At 49.7% G+C, this 14,871-nt stretch overlaps 1 protein-coding gene across 2 annotated transcripts in view; it reads left to right on the plus strand.

The window, feature by feature from the left end:
- The window catches only part of LOC138467452 (uncharacterized), a 665,424-nt gene that overhangs the window by 591,548 nt on the left and 59,005 nt on the right, over positions 1 to 14,871 (plus strand). For both annotated transcript variants that reach the window (XM_069607453.1, XM_069607454.1), the window contains one exon: positions 174 to 269. In XM_069607453.1, the coding sequence (XP_069463554.1) occupies positions 174 to 269 (96 nt within the window). The remainder of the gene's footprint in view (positions 1 to 173; positions 270 to 14,871) is intronic.

The following is a 14,871-nucleotide window of genomic DNA, read 5'->3' on the forward strand; positions in this document are numbered from 1 at the left end:
GCTGCTTATCCACTACTGCCTCGCACTTTCCAGTTTGTCCCACTGTACGATTCGAACATCACAACCTCCACGTGAATGGAGGGTTGCTCTCGTGTGGTTGTGTTTAACGTTTCTGATGTTTTTTCTGGTTTATTGTTTCAAGTAATGCAATGTAGTGCTTGTACTTATTTCAGTGGTTCCAGTTATTACGGCTGTGTTTTCACTAAGCATAAAACCAGAGGAGAAAATGTGTGCGCAGAAGAGGATAAAGCTTGAGAGTGGGCCTTCAGGTGAGCATTAAAAACGAGGAATTAAGAGTGAGATGACACGCACGGCACAACCTCAGCATCTGGGGAAATGCTGCGTCACTGTACATACCTCTCATCTATGCGCTAAAGGTCTTTTTCCAAAAGGCGCCCTACAGGAAATAAGAACGGTGTGTTTACGTTTCTTGAAGCCATGATGTTGAATCTGTCAAAGAGCCCTACAAATATAGGAAAGCCTGGATGTCTGTGGGGGATGTCCGTATTCTATGTGCAGAAGCCGCTGTACCCCTAACCCTTCTCTTGGAAACTTTACAAGTCCACTCTGTGCATCGGCCACTTGCGTGACGCACTAGACTTGACATTCCGTTTTTCGCCCAATCATTGCGAGGCACGTCGTACGCAATAACGCACCTTCTGCCCCATAGCACAGCAGGGGCTCGTTTTCTAAAAAAATACTTACTGCACGCGGGGGACTGCCAACGATAGCAGTTAGCACCTGTTGATTACCCCGCGTGCAGGCTTCGCATTTTGCAAAATGGAATGCTAAAAGTAGAGTCAAAACAGGCGAAATTGTATCTACACTTTATTTTTACTCTCCTTTATGTGAAAAACTTAATTAAATAGCGCCTGCAAATGCAGCTTTTCAGACAGCATTTACCAGAGATTCCCATGGAATCTTCCTGTTTTTAGCATATGCTTATTGCAGGGGTGTTACAATGAAATCCATTGGTTTTACACGTGAGTGAGAATGTAATGCATGCATAAAACAAAGGTTTGGAAGTCGGAGCGGGAAGGACAAGGAGTAAACAGATTACCCCATCTGTGTCCCACCCACGTGCGCAACTTTTACAAAGGGACCTGGACAGTGGTGGAAAGGGAAAACATGTGGTGGGGGAGGTGTTTGGGGTAGTGGTGTCCGAGGGGCGTGGTCTAGAGGGGGCGGGGCTGGTAGTGGACATTAGCAATGCTGGAATACTTTAAAAAAAAAAAAGGAAAAAAAAGCGCCTTGGACGGCAGCATTGCCTTTTTTTCCAGCCGGATTTGGCACTGGTGTGTAATGCACAATGCTTGCGACATGTACTGGTGTGTAATGCACAATGCTCGCTACATGTACAACTGAAAGGAACCAGTTGTACATGTAGAGAGCATTATGCATTACACACCAGTGCTAAAGCCTTGGTAAAAGGCAATACTGCCGTTGCGGGCCCTTTTTTTTCTCCTTTTTTTGTTTTTTAAGTGTATTACAGCGCCGTTCAAGGGCTTGGACGGCTGACTGTGGCCGGATCCCGAGATCTGGCTCCATATCTGGTGCCGGATCTCGGATCCACCGAGACCCGGCCCAATGACCAGCACTGGGCCTGGATCAGTAAAATAGGTGTCAACACTGGCGTAATGCGCCGGAGCCTCGTTTGACACCTATTTTACCGCACAGTGAGTTTGAACATGATCCCCAATGAGTTATTTTCAGTGTATTAGTCAAAATTAACTATTGTGTCAGGGTCACGGACCAGATCCTGTCAAGAGGGGATGTGGACCCATCTCAACCTGGGGTAAGAGGTGTACCAGGTGTTACGGGGTGCTGCCTCCGGCCTCCAGGGCAGCCCTCCAAGGCAGCTGGGATCTCCCGGCGGCAGTCGACGCGCCGGTGGGCAGCCGGCGTGTCTCAGACAGGGATGCAACCTGTCGGGCTCGGTATCACCGAGCACTGTACACAACAAGTGGGGATGTCACCCCCGGGTTCCACAGCGGTCACGGCTCCGAGGTCACTCGGGCCGGACCGCACACACAAGGCCACGACCACGTGGCAGGCCCCAGTCACACACAAATCACAGACACGAGTTGCCACTTCCGGGGGCTCTGCTGCTCTGCCTTTGCAGCGCAAGCAGAGCCCCTTTTATTAACTGGGCGCGCGAGCGTCATGACGCAGTCATGACGCCCACGTCGCCCCCAACAACTAGACCCCCACACAACATCCCTCCTTTATTATAAACAAACAAACAACAACCCACCGCAAACATTGGGTGCATTCCAGTCCGCGCACCAGCTAACCGCTATTCCAGCCCACACATATTTCTTTGAACACTGCAAAACAAACACAGGTGTGTTCCAGTCCCCACACCATGGGGCCCCATGACGGGGTCCTCCCACTCAGACGATTCCGGGATCAAACTGGCCCTCGGCACCACTGCAGGACAAGAAGAATACATTTTCCTCGTATTCATCCACCACCTCATATGGTCCTGCTCGGGGACTCTCCACCACCTTGACCGCCGCCACCTTGGGGGTCTTTCTCCCCTTCACCTCACTCCCCCCTGACGCCCCCATCATGCCGGCCGGGGCTGGAGCGAGGCACACTCGTGCAAAGTGGTCCTCCTTCCCGCACCTTCCACAGATTTGTCCCATCGCCGGGCAGTCCTGTGGGTGAGGCAGATCCCACCCACACTGTTGACATATTGCGGCATTGGGGTCTCTCTTCGGCCAGTCTCCCCTCCTCATCATTCTTCCTCCTGGCCACCTACTGACGGCCGCCACCTCCTCCATCTTCACTCGCTGCGTGGAGAACTCCGTCACTAGCTGGTTTCTGGAGGAGTCCATGACCGAGGCCCGTGCCTCCGCTAGTTCCTGGGCCCGGCCGAGCTCCATTATTCGATCTAGGGTTAGCGCTGGGTCTCTTAGCACCTGCTTGCGCAATTTGGTGGACCTGCAGCCATAAATGATTTGCGCCCGGATCTCATCCTCCTCAAAGTTCCCCAGGTCACAGCCCAGTGCAATGCCACGCAGCTTCCCGTGGAATGCATCAAGGCTTTCCCCTTCCTCCTGCTTCGCACACCTCATCCTGAACCTCTCATAGTCCTTGTTGACCATGGGTCTGAAGTATTCGTTCAGGGCTGTGACGGCTGCACCGTAAGATTTATCTCGGGGCCTTAGTGTCTTGAACAGTCTTTGGACAGCCTGCCCGGCAGAGTATAGTAGTGTCGGGCGCTTGGCGGCCTCTTTGATTTCCATAGCTTCGAAGTACAGCTCTAGGTTCTCCACCCAGGCCATCCACCGGGCCCCCAGGCTGGCCGGCGCATCAAGGACATCGAACTGGGGTATCGGGGCCAGCTGACCCCTACATACCCCTTCATCGTCCGACATGCTGTGGGAAGGTGAGGACGTCATCCGCCACTCACCCGTGTTAGTGGGCACTTGCAGATGCCAGGCTCAGGTATCCGTCAATCGGCGCGGGCGCACGAGCACTCCCAATGGAGCCGCAACCCTCGGGCGTGGCGCTACTGCGGCCTGCGGAGATGTTGTTGTCCCCTTTTGTCTGAGCGGAGCGTTCAACGCTGGGGCCCGGGCATGGCGAGCCCTCCTCCCGGTCGGTGTATGGGGAAATGCAGGCAGTTAGCGAGGTACTCCAGGCCCCGTCCCCTGTTTCTTCCCTGCGAGCACACACAGAAAGGCTCACCTCATCTCATTTCCTTTTTTTTTTTTTTTTTTTTTTTTTTTTTTTTTGACGGCAACTTTCACCCGTGGCAGCCCGGGTGTTCGGCGGGCGTCGCCGCGGGTCGGAGTGCCAGGCCCCGCCTCCTCATTAATGGGGGCCTCTCCGCAAAGCAACGTGCGACCAGAAAAGCTCACCTCATCCCCTTTTTTTTTCGAAAGAAATATTCACCCGTGGCAGCCCGGGTGTTCGGCGGGCGTCGCCGCGGGTCGGAGCTCCAGGCCCCGCCTCCTGACTGAAAGCGGCCGCTTCGCGCGACTTTGCACGGCCGCCGACTGCAGCCGTGCGCGTGGGCCCAACACACCGCCCGCCGCACGCACCAGCTGGCGGGCGCGACTTCCTCGTCGCCAGTGTTACGGGGTGCTGCCTCCGGCCTCCAGGGCAGCCCTCCAAGGCAGCTGGGATCTCCCGGCGGCAGTCGACGCGCCGGTGGGCAGCCGGCGTGTCTCAGACAGGGATGCAACCTGTCGGGCTCGGTATCACCGAGCACTGTACACAACAAGTGGGGATGTCACCCCCGGGTTCCACAGCGGTCACGGCTCCGAGGTCACTCGGGCCGGACCGCACACACAAGGCCACGACCACGTGGCAGGCCCCAGTCACACACAAATCACAGACACGAGTTGCCACTTCCGGGGGCTCTGCTGCTCTGCCTTTGCAGCGCAAGCAGAGCCCCTTTTATTAACTGGGCGCGCGAGCGTCATGACGCAGTCATGACGCCCACGTCGCCCCCAACAACTAGACCCCCACACAACACCAGGGTACTAGCCAGAGCCAGCACTGCCCCAGAGGCAGGTAGAGTTGGGAGGGCAGCAGTCTCTACGCTTCTACCTGTGCCTGGTCAAATGCTAAAAGTGCCTTCTAATTCTTACTCTATTACCTATTGTGCACAGCTTTGGTCAGTGTTCCTTTTCCTTAGGACCTCATGAACCAGAGTTCTGAGCGGTAGAGGCCCAAGCCAGCAGTGCACCAGAGAGAGAGGCAGCGACAAGCATAGCGGCTGTGGGTCGCCACCTACATCACACTACCAATTTCAGCTCTCCATCTAATCTGGCCACAAAATCTAAAAATAACTTTGTTTGTAGCAGGTCGCCATTTCTGAAAGCCAGCGGACCAGCATACAAAAAGGTGGCAGGACTTAAAGCCTGTATGAAGCCCAGGATTGGCCAGGTATCCACCTGAAGTCTGCAGTGGAAGGGGATCAATGGAAGTAGAAGGTGGCGAAGGTTTAAGGCACTGTGGGTTGTTCGGATGAGGTCAAAGAAGGAGGAAGCTGGCGAGAGTCTAAGAGGAGGAAGGATAGTACAGCAGAGTAAGGAGGAATATTGTAAAAAACGTGTGCAAGGTAAGGTATAGGTTGGTGAGAGAAAGTGGCAGTTGGGTGCGAGAGTGCATGCATGGTATAGTGGTTGAGCAAGTGAGATTAAGTGTGGGTGTACAGGGGTAAGTAAGGATGAATGAAAATAAGTGAATGAGAAAGTGAAAGGAGGGTGACTGGAAGAAGGTGGGGTTCAGTGTAGTAAAAGTGGATAGCGCAGAGTAGTAGAGGTAAGAGGGGAGAGTCGTAGAGTGAAGATTGGAGAGTAGTAGAGGACATAGTAGTAGAACGGTGAAGAAAAGAGTAAAAGGGAAAAGGGAGAGTGGGAGGAAGAGAGGGGAGACAGTAGAAGAAAGGGAAAGAAAGGATAGCACAGTAGGGAGAGGAAATCCAGAGCGTGCAAGGAACGAACCAAGTGAGACCGGGCTGGATGGTTGGAAGGCATCTTTCTTGATAACATTCTTATTGTGAGACCTAGGTCAGGATCTACCTACTGTGAGAAACCTGAGGGTATTCTCAATTCTAACCCCCCCTAGACCCTCTTCTCAGGGGCATGGGAAATGCCATTTCTCTTAGTTCCCGACCCTGAGGGTGGAGAAGCGAGGGAGGATCACCTGGGTGGAGGGTCCTTGAGGATTGGGAGTGGGGTACAAAATCGCAAAGCACGGTATACCCCTTTTCCTGTTGAGGACCAACTTAACCCTTCCTCGACCTTTATGGGTTACTATAAAGCTGTTCCTCTCATTTGCTCGCATGTGACTTTTGGCAGTACTGAGGCGAAGAATAGGTGACTAAGAGTAGTGAACATTATACCATTTCACCACTCTAGTACTGGGACGAAGACGATGCCTGCTCAGTGTTGCAATAGTCAGACATTTCCCCTTAATCAAAATCATGCAGACCTAATTGAGAAAGTACATCTCCAACCTGTTAACTGGTTGAAGGCGTATAAAATGAGAGACAGAGAACACCAAAGTGAGCAACAGGGACCCTGCGGGGGAGAGACCAGCAGGGGATCCTTGAGAAAGGAGGCAGCCATGGTGGGACTGTAGAAGGAGGCAGGACGCCAGCATATGTCCCAGAGGACTTGAGTGACTCAGGGAGAGCGGGCCGTGCCATTGCCGCAAGTCTGGGTGCCTCCGTGACACTGAGAGAGCAGCAGGAGCTGCAGGAAAGTCAGGAGAAGAAAGGACGCCGCCCGCGTCCGTGAAGAGGCATTCATATTGTCAGCATGCAGAGGGGAGCATCCAGTAGACGAGCTGGGCTCGTAACGATGGACTTCCCGACTTCAGAAGTGCAGAGGAAGCAGCAGGAGCCGCCAAGAAGAGACGACTGAAGCCGGTAAGTGTCAGGTGGGAGCTCTAACACTGGGGCACTCGTATTAGACCGAAATTAAGTAACGGTCCAGGATATTAAGTAACACAGATGCATATTGAATACCAAACTAAATGGACATTTGCAATTAAGCAAAATAAACGCATTTTAAATGCCAAACTGAATGGAAACTTTAAATGAAGTAAAACAAACACATATTGAATGCCGAACTGAATGGACACTAGGAAATTAAGGAAAACAAATGCACTTTGAATCCCGAACTGAATGGAAACCTTTATTAAACATACCAAATGCACATTGAATCCTGAACTGAATGGAAACTTAAAATTAAGCAACATGAGTGCATATTGAATAGAGAATATAGCAAGAAACAAATTGTTTGAAATTTTGAATCTAAACACTTTGAATATTAAATGGAATAAAACCTTATGGGCAAAGCAGATAACTGAGAACGGCTCAAGAGCCCACGTGAAAATGAATGACAGAAAAGGGCGCCAGTGTGAGAGCACGCTAAAAAAGTGGGAGAAGAACAGAATAACCTCACAGTGAACTTTTATGAATGAATGTAGTGCGGCAAGGCCAAAGACTGGCAAGAGGTGTGTGACACGTGATGGCAGATTCATGAGGCTGATAAAGGGAATGCAGAGGAGTGTAAAACAGCACATAAAGCCAAAAGGCTAATAAAGTTAAACCAAGTGAAGGTGATTTGGTGCACAGGAGCCGGTGCCAAAGAACCTGTGTGGGCTGAAGAGTCCAGGGATCCTGGTTGCGCGACCTGTGATGGGTGGACACATGGTCTAACAACTGCGCCTAGACCAGTGAGCCCGGAATGCTGAAAACCAAAGACACTGTGATGTTCTAAGTGAAAAGATCTTTTTAAAAAGATCTTTTCACCAAAATATCGATTAAGAAAGACCGATCTGTGACCGCACGAAGCAGTCTTTCTAAATGGAACTGTCTCACCCCTGCCGCACATGAGTGTGCTCAGGTGGCTGACAGGCATGTCGGGACCCGGAAGCGCAGGACGAGGAGAATGGTTAAGTGTGTGGGTGCATGTATGTTGGTGTGTGCGTGTTGTGTGTATGTATGTGTTTTGGTTTGGGTGGGGGATGGGAGGAGGGGGCTGAAATCCTATGGGCGATGGCAGGGGTGGAGTAAACTTTTGAAAGACTGGTGAAGAGAAAATCTTGGGGAAGGGTTCCCTGGGACTTGAGAAACCACACGTGTTGTCTTGAGAATGGAGCCTCAAGACCTTTTGAGTTTGAAATGTGTTGCTTGGGCATTAGGGAAGGGAACCCGAGGATTGTTTGGAAATGTATTGCCTTGAAATGGAGAAAGGTAATCGTGAGAATTTTTGTGGAACTTTATTACACTTGGGGAAGGGGAGCTGAAAGAGAGCTGGGAGTTGCTAGAAGCTCAGAACTTTGAGCTAAAAACTATTCCTTTTATTATTAACATCCCTACACACTGTTTAGCTCTAGGTGTCAGGGCAAGTATAGATTTTGGACACAGACTTTAAGTTGAATTCTTTGAGTCAGACTTTCTTTGGTTTAATTCAGGTAGGGAAATCCAACCTTAGCAATGGGCAAGTTAGGCATTCCACCGTCCTGACATTTGATTTAATAAAGTATTTTATTTTGAACTTGAAGTCTGTTGTCATACTTCATGCTGCCTCCACACTTCATTAATCCCAGAGGAGGTAAGGTAGACAAGGCCTTTACCTCTAGGCCATCACAACCAGTTAGTCAGCTTCTAACAGTAGAGGTTACCATTCTCTAGTGGACATCTTTGGGTACAGGGACTTCTGGGCAGAGGAGGGAGCAGCCCACAATAGACAAGACCTTCTGTGAGCTTCTTTTCAAGTCTTTAATTAAAAACCTTTGAACTGTCTTTGAGAGTTGTTATGTTCTTGAGGCCATTTCTGACACTTTTCTCACAGATGCATAAATGTATATGTAGGTTGAGATTAATGTTGTAAGACCTCAGAATACCTTAGATAAGGAGTGCTTGCAGGCAATCCTATACTAATTAGGCATACCAGGGCAACCATATTGTATGGATAGGAAGATCTGCAAACAGTGAATTGCAATAAAATCCTGTCTTGCTTAAGAGATCAAGAGAGCATTAAAGGTATGGGGTCTTTGTAAACAGTATTTCCTCTTGGCTGCTTGACTCAAATAAGGTGACAAAGGGGAAGCTGTCCAACCGTTCTGGAAAAGCAGCACTGTCCCCTCAGTAGTCATCTCCTTGTCTTTTATGGGTCATGGCCAGGACAAGTTTGCTAAGACTAGTGGTTAGGAGGAAGGCTGAAGAAGAAATGGCAACTTCCCATTTTGCATCCCCCATATACCTAGCACAGAAAATCAGTTTTTGTGAATTGGTACAGAGTGAAGGAGCAAGTAGCGGGTGCTTTTACTCACTTCTTTAAGGAACACCTAGGATCCTTTCAACAAAACCATGTGCTATTGGAAGATAGACATGCTGTAAATGTCATTCTATATTACGGTCATTTATAGCACACAACTGTCATTTCCATGGGCTCCAGGAGCTCTGGTAAAAGAGAGCTGGGTAGGTTAGGTTACTGTGGAAAGAGTGAAAATGAAAGGTAGTACTGTGTGCAGGTCTGTTTCTAGGTGGTCTGTGTCAAGTGCTTGGAGGCTTTTGTGTCCAGATGACAGCCTCCTGTTCCCTTGGTGCTATTTTGAATTGGCTCATGGCTTATAAGTTGAATTGAATTGATTGTTTATTTGTATAGCGCCTATACACAATGTGTTTGAAAGCGCTTCAAGGAGGGAGGGAACATGGGAGAATACAATTACATTCTTACAAGTCCTTGAAACAATTTAGAATGTGAAAAATAACTATCATAATCAGCCTGGCGACATTTCAGATAGTGCAAGTGCAAGGAACAATTAAGGAAAAAAGTGGGGAGGGAAGAATGAGACAAACCAGCAGTAACATTACTAAGCCTGAAGACAATTGATGTAGTGCATGAATAACAAGAGGGGTTGTGGCGGGGAGAGTGGGGTGGGGAGAGATGGAGGAGGAGAGGAACAAAACAAACGGCAATTGGGGTAGAGCCTGAAATTAACAGGAGGAGGGAGGGTAAGGGGAAAGAGGGGGCTACCAAGACAGTCACAGGGGGCCGGGGGGTTGGAGGGTGCACAGAGACACTAACGGGCAGCATGGGGCTTGGTGGGTAGCACACACATACTCAAGGGGGGCATTGGGGTGGATGGGGGCACACACATAATCACTGGGGGCATTAGGGTGGGTGGGGGCACACACATACTCACGGGGGGCAAAACACAAACTTACAGGGGGCATTGGGGCGGTAGGGGGGCACAGAGACACACAGGGGCATTGGGGTTGGTGAGGGCACACACATACTCATGGGGGCATTAGGGTGGGTGGGGGGGCACACACATACTCAAGGGGGCACACACATACTCACGGGGGCATTGGGGTTGGTTGGGCGCCACACACATACTCACTGGGGGCTTTGGGGTGGGTAAGGGGCACACACATACTCATGGAGGGAAAGGTGCGGCAGTGAGGCGTACCGAGGTGGACAGGGGTAGACCGGGCCTTCGTTCCGGGCCTTAGTGCTACAGGCCGCCTCCCGGTTGCTGGCATTGGCTAGAAGAAGGCCAAGCCAGACAATCAGATGGGGGGCGGGGCAAGGCCAAGGATGGAAGGCAGAGCTTTGAGTTCAATGCCGGGCACCCATGATGGAGGGCCTTGCTGTGCATGGCAAAGTAGCACGATAGAAAGAATCTGGAGCCCTGTACAAGTTGGTTGTAGAGGTGTAGAGTTTGGTTGTTCGATGTCTGTAAGGAGGAATTAAAAATTGCTGTATGCGGATGCCATAGTGGGTCTTCATATAGTGTGTTTGGGCGTGAAAAAAGAGTGTTAGTGTTAGGTCAAGCATGTTAATACATGACTATCAGTTTCGGTCCCCAGGTGGCACAATCTACATTTTCTATCTGCCAATTGAGTGTTTGTCCAGGCGCCCCGATATTCAGCTGTGTGCGGTAAGTTGAATCGAAAGAAATATGGTACATCTTTTTAAGGCCGGGCTAGACAATTTGGTGAGGTATGTACAAGACGAATTAAGTTAAAAGCCTTGTGTAGCAATGTCCTGTATCTTTTCTTTTGTGCTTGCTTATCCAGGTTGTTGCTTCTGTCCCAGTCTCTCGCCTTGAGTTTTAGAATCTGGTCTCTGGTCGGATTGTCCCATAGGAAGTCCCTGGTTATATCTAGGGAAGTTATTAACAGTTCAGCCGTAAGTTCTAATTCAAGCATAAATGATGGTGCTTACCAGGAACCAAACTGGCTATGATGCTCAAAAGTTTGTTAGTGTTAGTTACTGGATACTTTAATTTGAGGTATAATATGGTACGTTGTACCATCCAAGTCATTACAAGTGAACAGAGACCAAATTCCACTCTCAATGCTTCCACCGGAGCTGCTCTATGTAAATTCATAATTGATCGCAGGACCTTTATTTCAAATGTTTCCAACCACCCGGTCTGCTTCCAGGAAATAGCTCGTAGACCATAAAGCACTGCAGGTACAATACTCATGCAATATATGGTCAGCAGTCCTTCAATGCTGCTCCCTCCTCTACAGCTCATGTATCTTTTAATAACCATCAATGTTTACAATTCTTAAGGGTGATCCTTATAAAAATGGTTTGTCGGATTGGCTTTAATCGGAAAATCCAAGTAAATATAGTTATCCACAACCATAAGATTGTCTTTGCCCAGCATCCAACTAAATGTAGGCTTGGTAGGCAATTTCCCTGCTAAGCACATGATTTTAGTTTGTTTTGTATTGATTACCATATGATTTGCATGGGCGCTTTCGGCTAAGGCGTACAGTGTGCGCTGCAAGCCTAAGGCAGTGTGATCAAATATGATTGTATCGTCGGCGTTTCCAAGCCACGAAATTAGTACCCCGTTAAGGCTCGGGGAGAAATGTCTTACTCTCTCAAGTTGCTCTGCCATGTCCGAAGTGTAAAGGTCATACAAAAGGGGTGCTAATGCGCACCTCTGTTTCAGTCCTTGGTTCATTGGCATATATCTAGTGAGTTCACCCTCACGGGTAAGGCAGATAGTAACCGTAATTTTTGTATTTAAAAGTTTCAGGAAGTAGAGTAGTTGTGGATTGATTCCCCATGCAGCTAGTTTGTCCCATAGTCTCTGTCATGATACCAAGTCAAAGGCCTTGCAGTAATCGATAAAGCAACAATAGATTTTGGAATTTGGAGCATTTCTTGCTTCTGCAATTAAGTACTGTATTGTACATATGGTGTCGAGTTTTTTGGTAAATGGTAGCTGAGAGACCTTTGCTAATTTTCATAACCTCCCATTGTAATATTTGCCATTCTGATATTTTCAAAATGTAGTCACAGGCGCCCCTCTGTGAGAACGAAAATTGCCAATTGACTTGTTCTTTGGGAAGGTACCCACTCGAGAGTCCGCAGCCACACTTTAGCTCACTGTGCCTTTCACAGATGGGAAATATCCATTTGCATATCAGTCTTTGTCCCGCCCACATGGGCAGTCCAGCACCGAAATGCTATGGCAATTCCCTTCTGAACAAGAGTACCAACAGCAACCCCATACACGTGTTTCAGCCTTGTTGGGCTTCACCAGTGAGGTGGAGCTGTGCCTGTCTGAGCGCAGTGAGCAAGGGGTCCACGTCTGGATGACCCTGGGAAACTTAGGGTGACTAGATTTAAGGATCTTGAAATAATCAAAATTTAGTCCATCCAGACGTGGACCCCTTGCTCACTGCTTTGCTCTGGCCTATAACTATGGGCCCCGGGGCATTGCCTGAGTCGGTAACGCCCCCAGCCGCTCAGGGCATATTGCTTAATTAGTGGCCCGGCCCGCAAGATCTGCGTGACCGGGGCACTAAAAGCATTTTTTTCCCCGAAACGCTGCAGCGTATCGGGACAGAAAGAAAAAATAAGAAACAACCAAGAAAATGGCCGCCGGGAAAGGGAAAACAGAGTCTGTTTTTCCTTTCCATGGCGGCCATCAGGAGCGGACGTGCTGCTGGGAACAAAAGCATTCCCAGCGCGTCCACTCCTGAAAAAAAAAGAAGGTAAGTGGGATTGCGAGGGCAGAAGGCAGGGAGGGGGAAAAAAAGAGGAAAAAAACTTACCTGGGTCCCCAGCGGGGGACGATGGAAGCCTCTAGCCGTGTGGAGGCTTGGAGCGGGGAAGGCCCCGCTCCAAGTCTCCACATGGCTGGAGGATGCCATTGTCCCCCGCCGGAGAAAAAGTTAAAGGTAAGTGGGGTTGGGAGGAAGAGGACAGTGGAGGACAAACAAAAGAAAAAAAACATACCCCACTCCCCGGCAGGGGGTGAAGGCAGCTTCTGAGCCGTGGGGAGGCTCAGAGCGGGGATGGCCCCGCTTCGAGCCTCCTCTTTGCTGAGGGGCTGCCAAGCCCCCCACCGGGAGCAATGGCCGTGGAATCCTGGCCGATGGATTCCCGGCCGGGTAATGCCTTGGCGAGGGCCAATCAGAATAGTTCTTTCATTCTGATTGCACCCTCGCCGGGTACTAATATTTGTTAAAATTACCACTGTTCTAATAATAGTTTGTGTGTTGCCAATACAATGTGGTGACAAAGAAAAATGCTTCAGTGTAGCGTGCGATTAATAAACAATCAATTTACAGCAGCTTCAGTTGTCTCTCTTTAATAAAGATATGAAGCCTGGTTTGCTTTTTGTGTGTTCTCCGTTTCTTAGCTTGGGTCAGTAGGGGACCAGGAACAGAGAAAAAGGGAACACCATTGATCTGACAAAAGAGTCACTCTTGCAAACATTGCAATTCTATTTCTCCACCACAATGTACTTTGAGAGCCCTTGAGCACAGAGCACCGGTGTTCAGTGATCAAAGGGGACTTGTGACACTGTTGAAAACCTAGCTTGGTCTGTCAATGTCAACATCCACAGGCCAGGAACCCCTCTGGCGAGCCAAATTGACAAAGTGTCAGGTAGCTCAGGAGGCCTCTGTCGTGACTTGCCGCGTAGTGAAGAGTAATGGGCCTCTGTCCACAAATCACCCACAGGGAAGCGTAAATATACTCCCTGTGCGAGCTTTGAGGCCACAGGTGGTTTGATGGTTCGCCGGATCTGATGACGCCAAGGACCCCAGAGGCTGTTGAAAGGAAGTTAAGATTAGCACAGGCAAACACAGTACTTTGGTATAAAGAAGTGTGCAATAATCTCTTACCTAAACCCAGCAGGGAATGATACTGGGGTAACTTGGGTCTGGTGCGAGAGAGTGCCGCAGATCCGGCCAGTCGTGTCCCAGATGGTCGGTACCGACTGTACCTGTGTTTCTGCCGTGACTTGGAAGGCAAGGGAAACCAAAACACGTAGAGCCAATGGCCGAAGATCGTACAGTCAAAAGGGGCAATCCGTAAACAATCCGTTAAGCAAAGCAAAGTGTCCAGAGTACCGAGATCCGTACAGTTCCGAGCGACAAGATCGAGGAGTAGGCAGACCAGTCCGTGATTCATAAGCCAAAGTCCAAATCCAAAATATCCAAGTAACGTGATATCTGCAAGCGCCGAACAGTGTCGTGAAACAGCTGTGAAGCGGTGAGAAATTCGAACTTCCCGGTTTTTATGTGCGTCGACTCCCGATCACGTGAGCGGTACTCTGGACACGTGATCGGGAAGTCGTCGCGGAACCAGGAAGTAACTGCGATCGGGTGTTCCATCCCGAGCGCAGTCTCCATGGGAGTTGCCAATGGAAACGAGGCAACAAACCGGGCCAGCTTCTACGCACGAACCGCACTCGCTGGTGACAGCGACTCCCTCGCACCCTAAGTGAAGATATGTCTCGGGAGGTGGATGTCAACCCGGGGCGAGTAACAGTGTGTGCTAGGGTATCAATCAAAGAGGTGCATCGTGGTGGGACTGGTTTGTTGTGCATGACAGCCTCACTTTGTATCATACTTTCATTATTAAGGTAGTAGATTTTCCTCCTCACCCCTACCCCTCCACCAGGGCAGGGGTCATCATGGACTCTCCAGTGTGCTCTGCTTCGCAGGTTTTACTCTTGCGAGTCCCTGTCCCTATCTAGAAGGCTCAGGAGAAAGGATGGTGACCCTGGTGCGTCATAAGGCATCTCCAGCTATTCAACACAGCCTTGCTTCCCCTGCAACCCTGAGGACCCCGCTAGATGGCTGTGCTGGCCCCAGAAGTAGGCCTCCAAAGCGGGAACAGAGAAAAACAGCAAGTCTGGGGCACAAAATCGTGGCATGTTCCTCTACCACTTACTTTATTTATTGTTAGCTTGTTAGGCGCTAATACAGCAAGCAAATACTGTTTCAAAGCGCCCAATTTATTTATTGTTCGCTTGTTAGGCGCTTGTGACAAAATGCCCTGTGTTTAGCTTTAGACTTACAGTGTGAAGTAACCAAAGGGGGCCAGGAATCTCCCAGAGCTACTGCATGATGGC

Source organism: Ambystoma mexicanum, chromosome 4q (genome assembly GCF_040938575.1).
Source record: "Ambystoma mexicanum isolate Mex_15411 chromosome 4q, UKY_AmexF1_1, whole genome shotgun sequence".
Taxonomy (NCBI): domain Eukaryota; kingdom Metazoa; phylum Chordata; class Amphibia; order Caudata; family Ambystomatidae; genus Ambystoma; species Ambystoma mexicanum.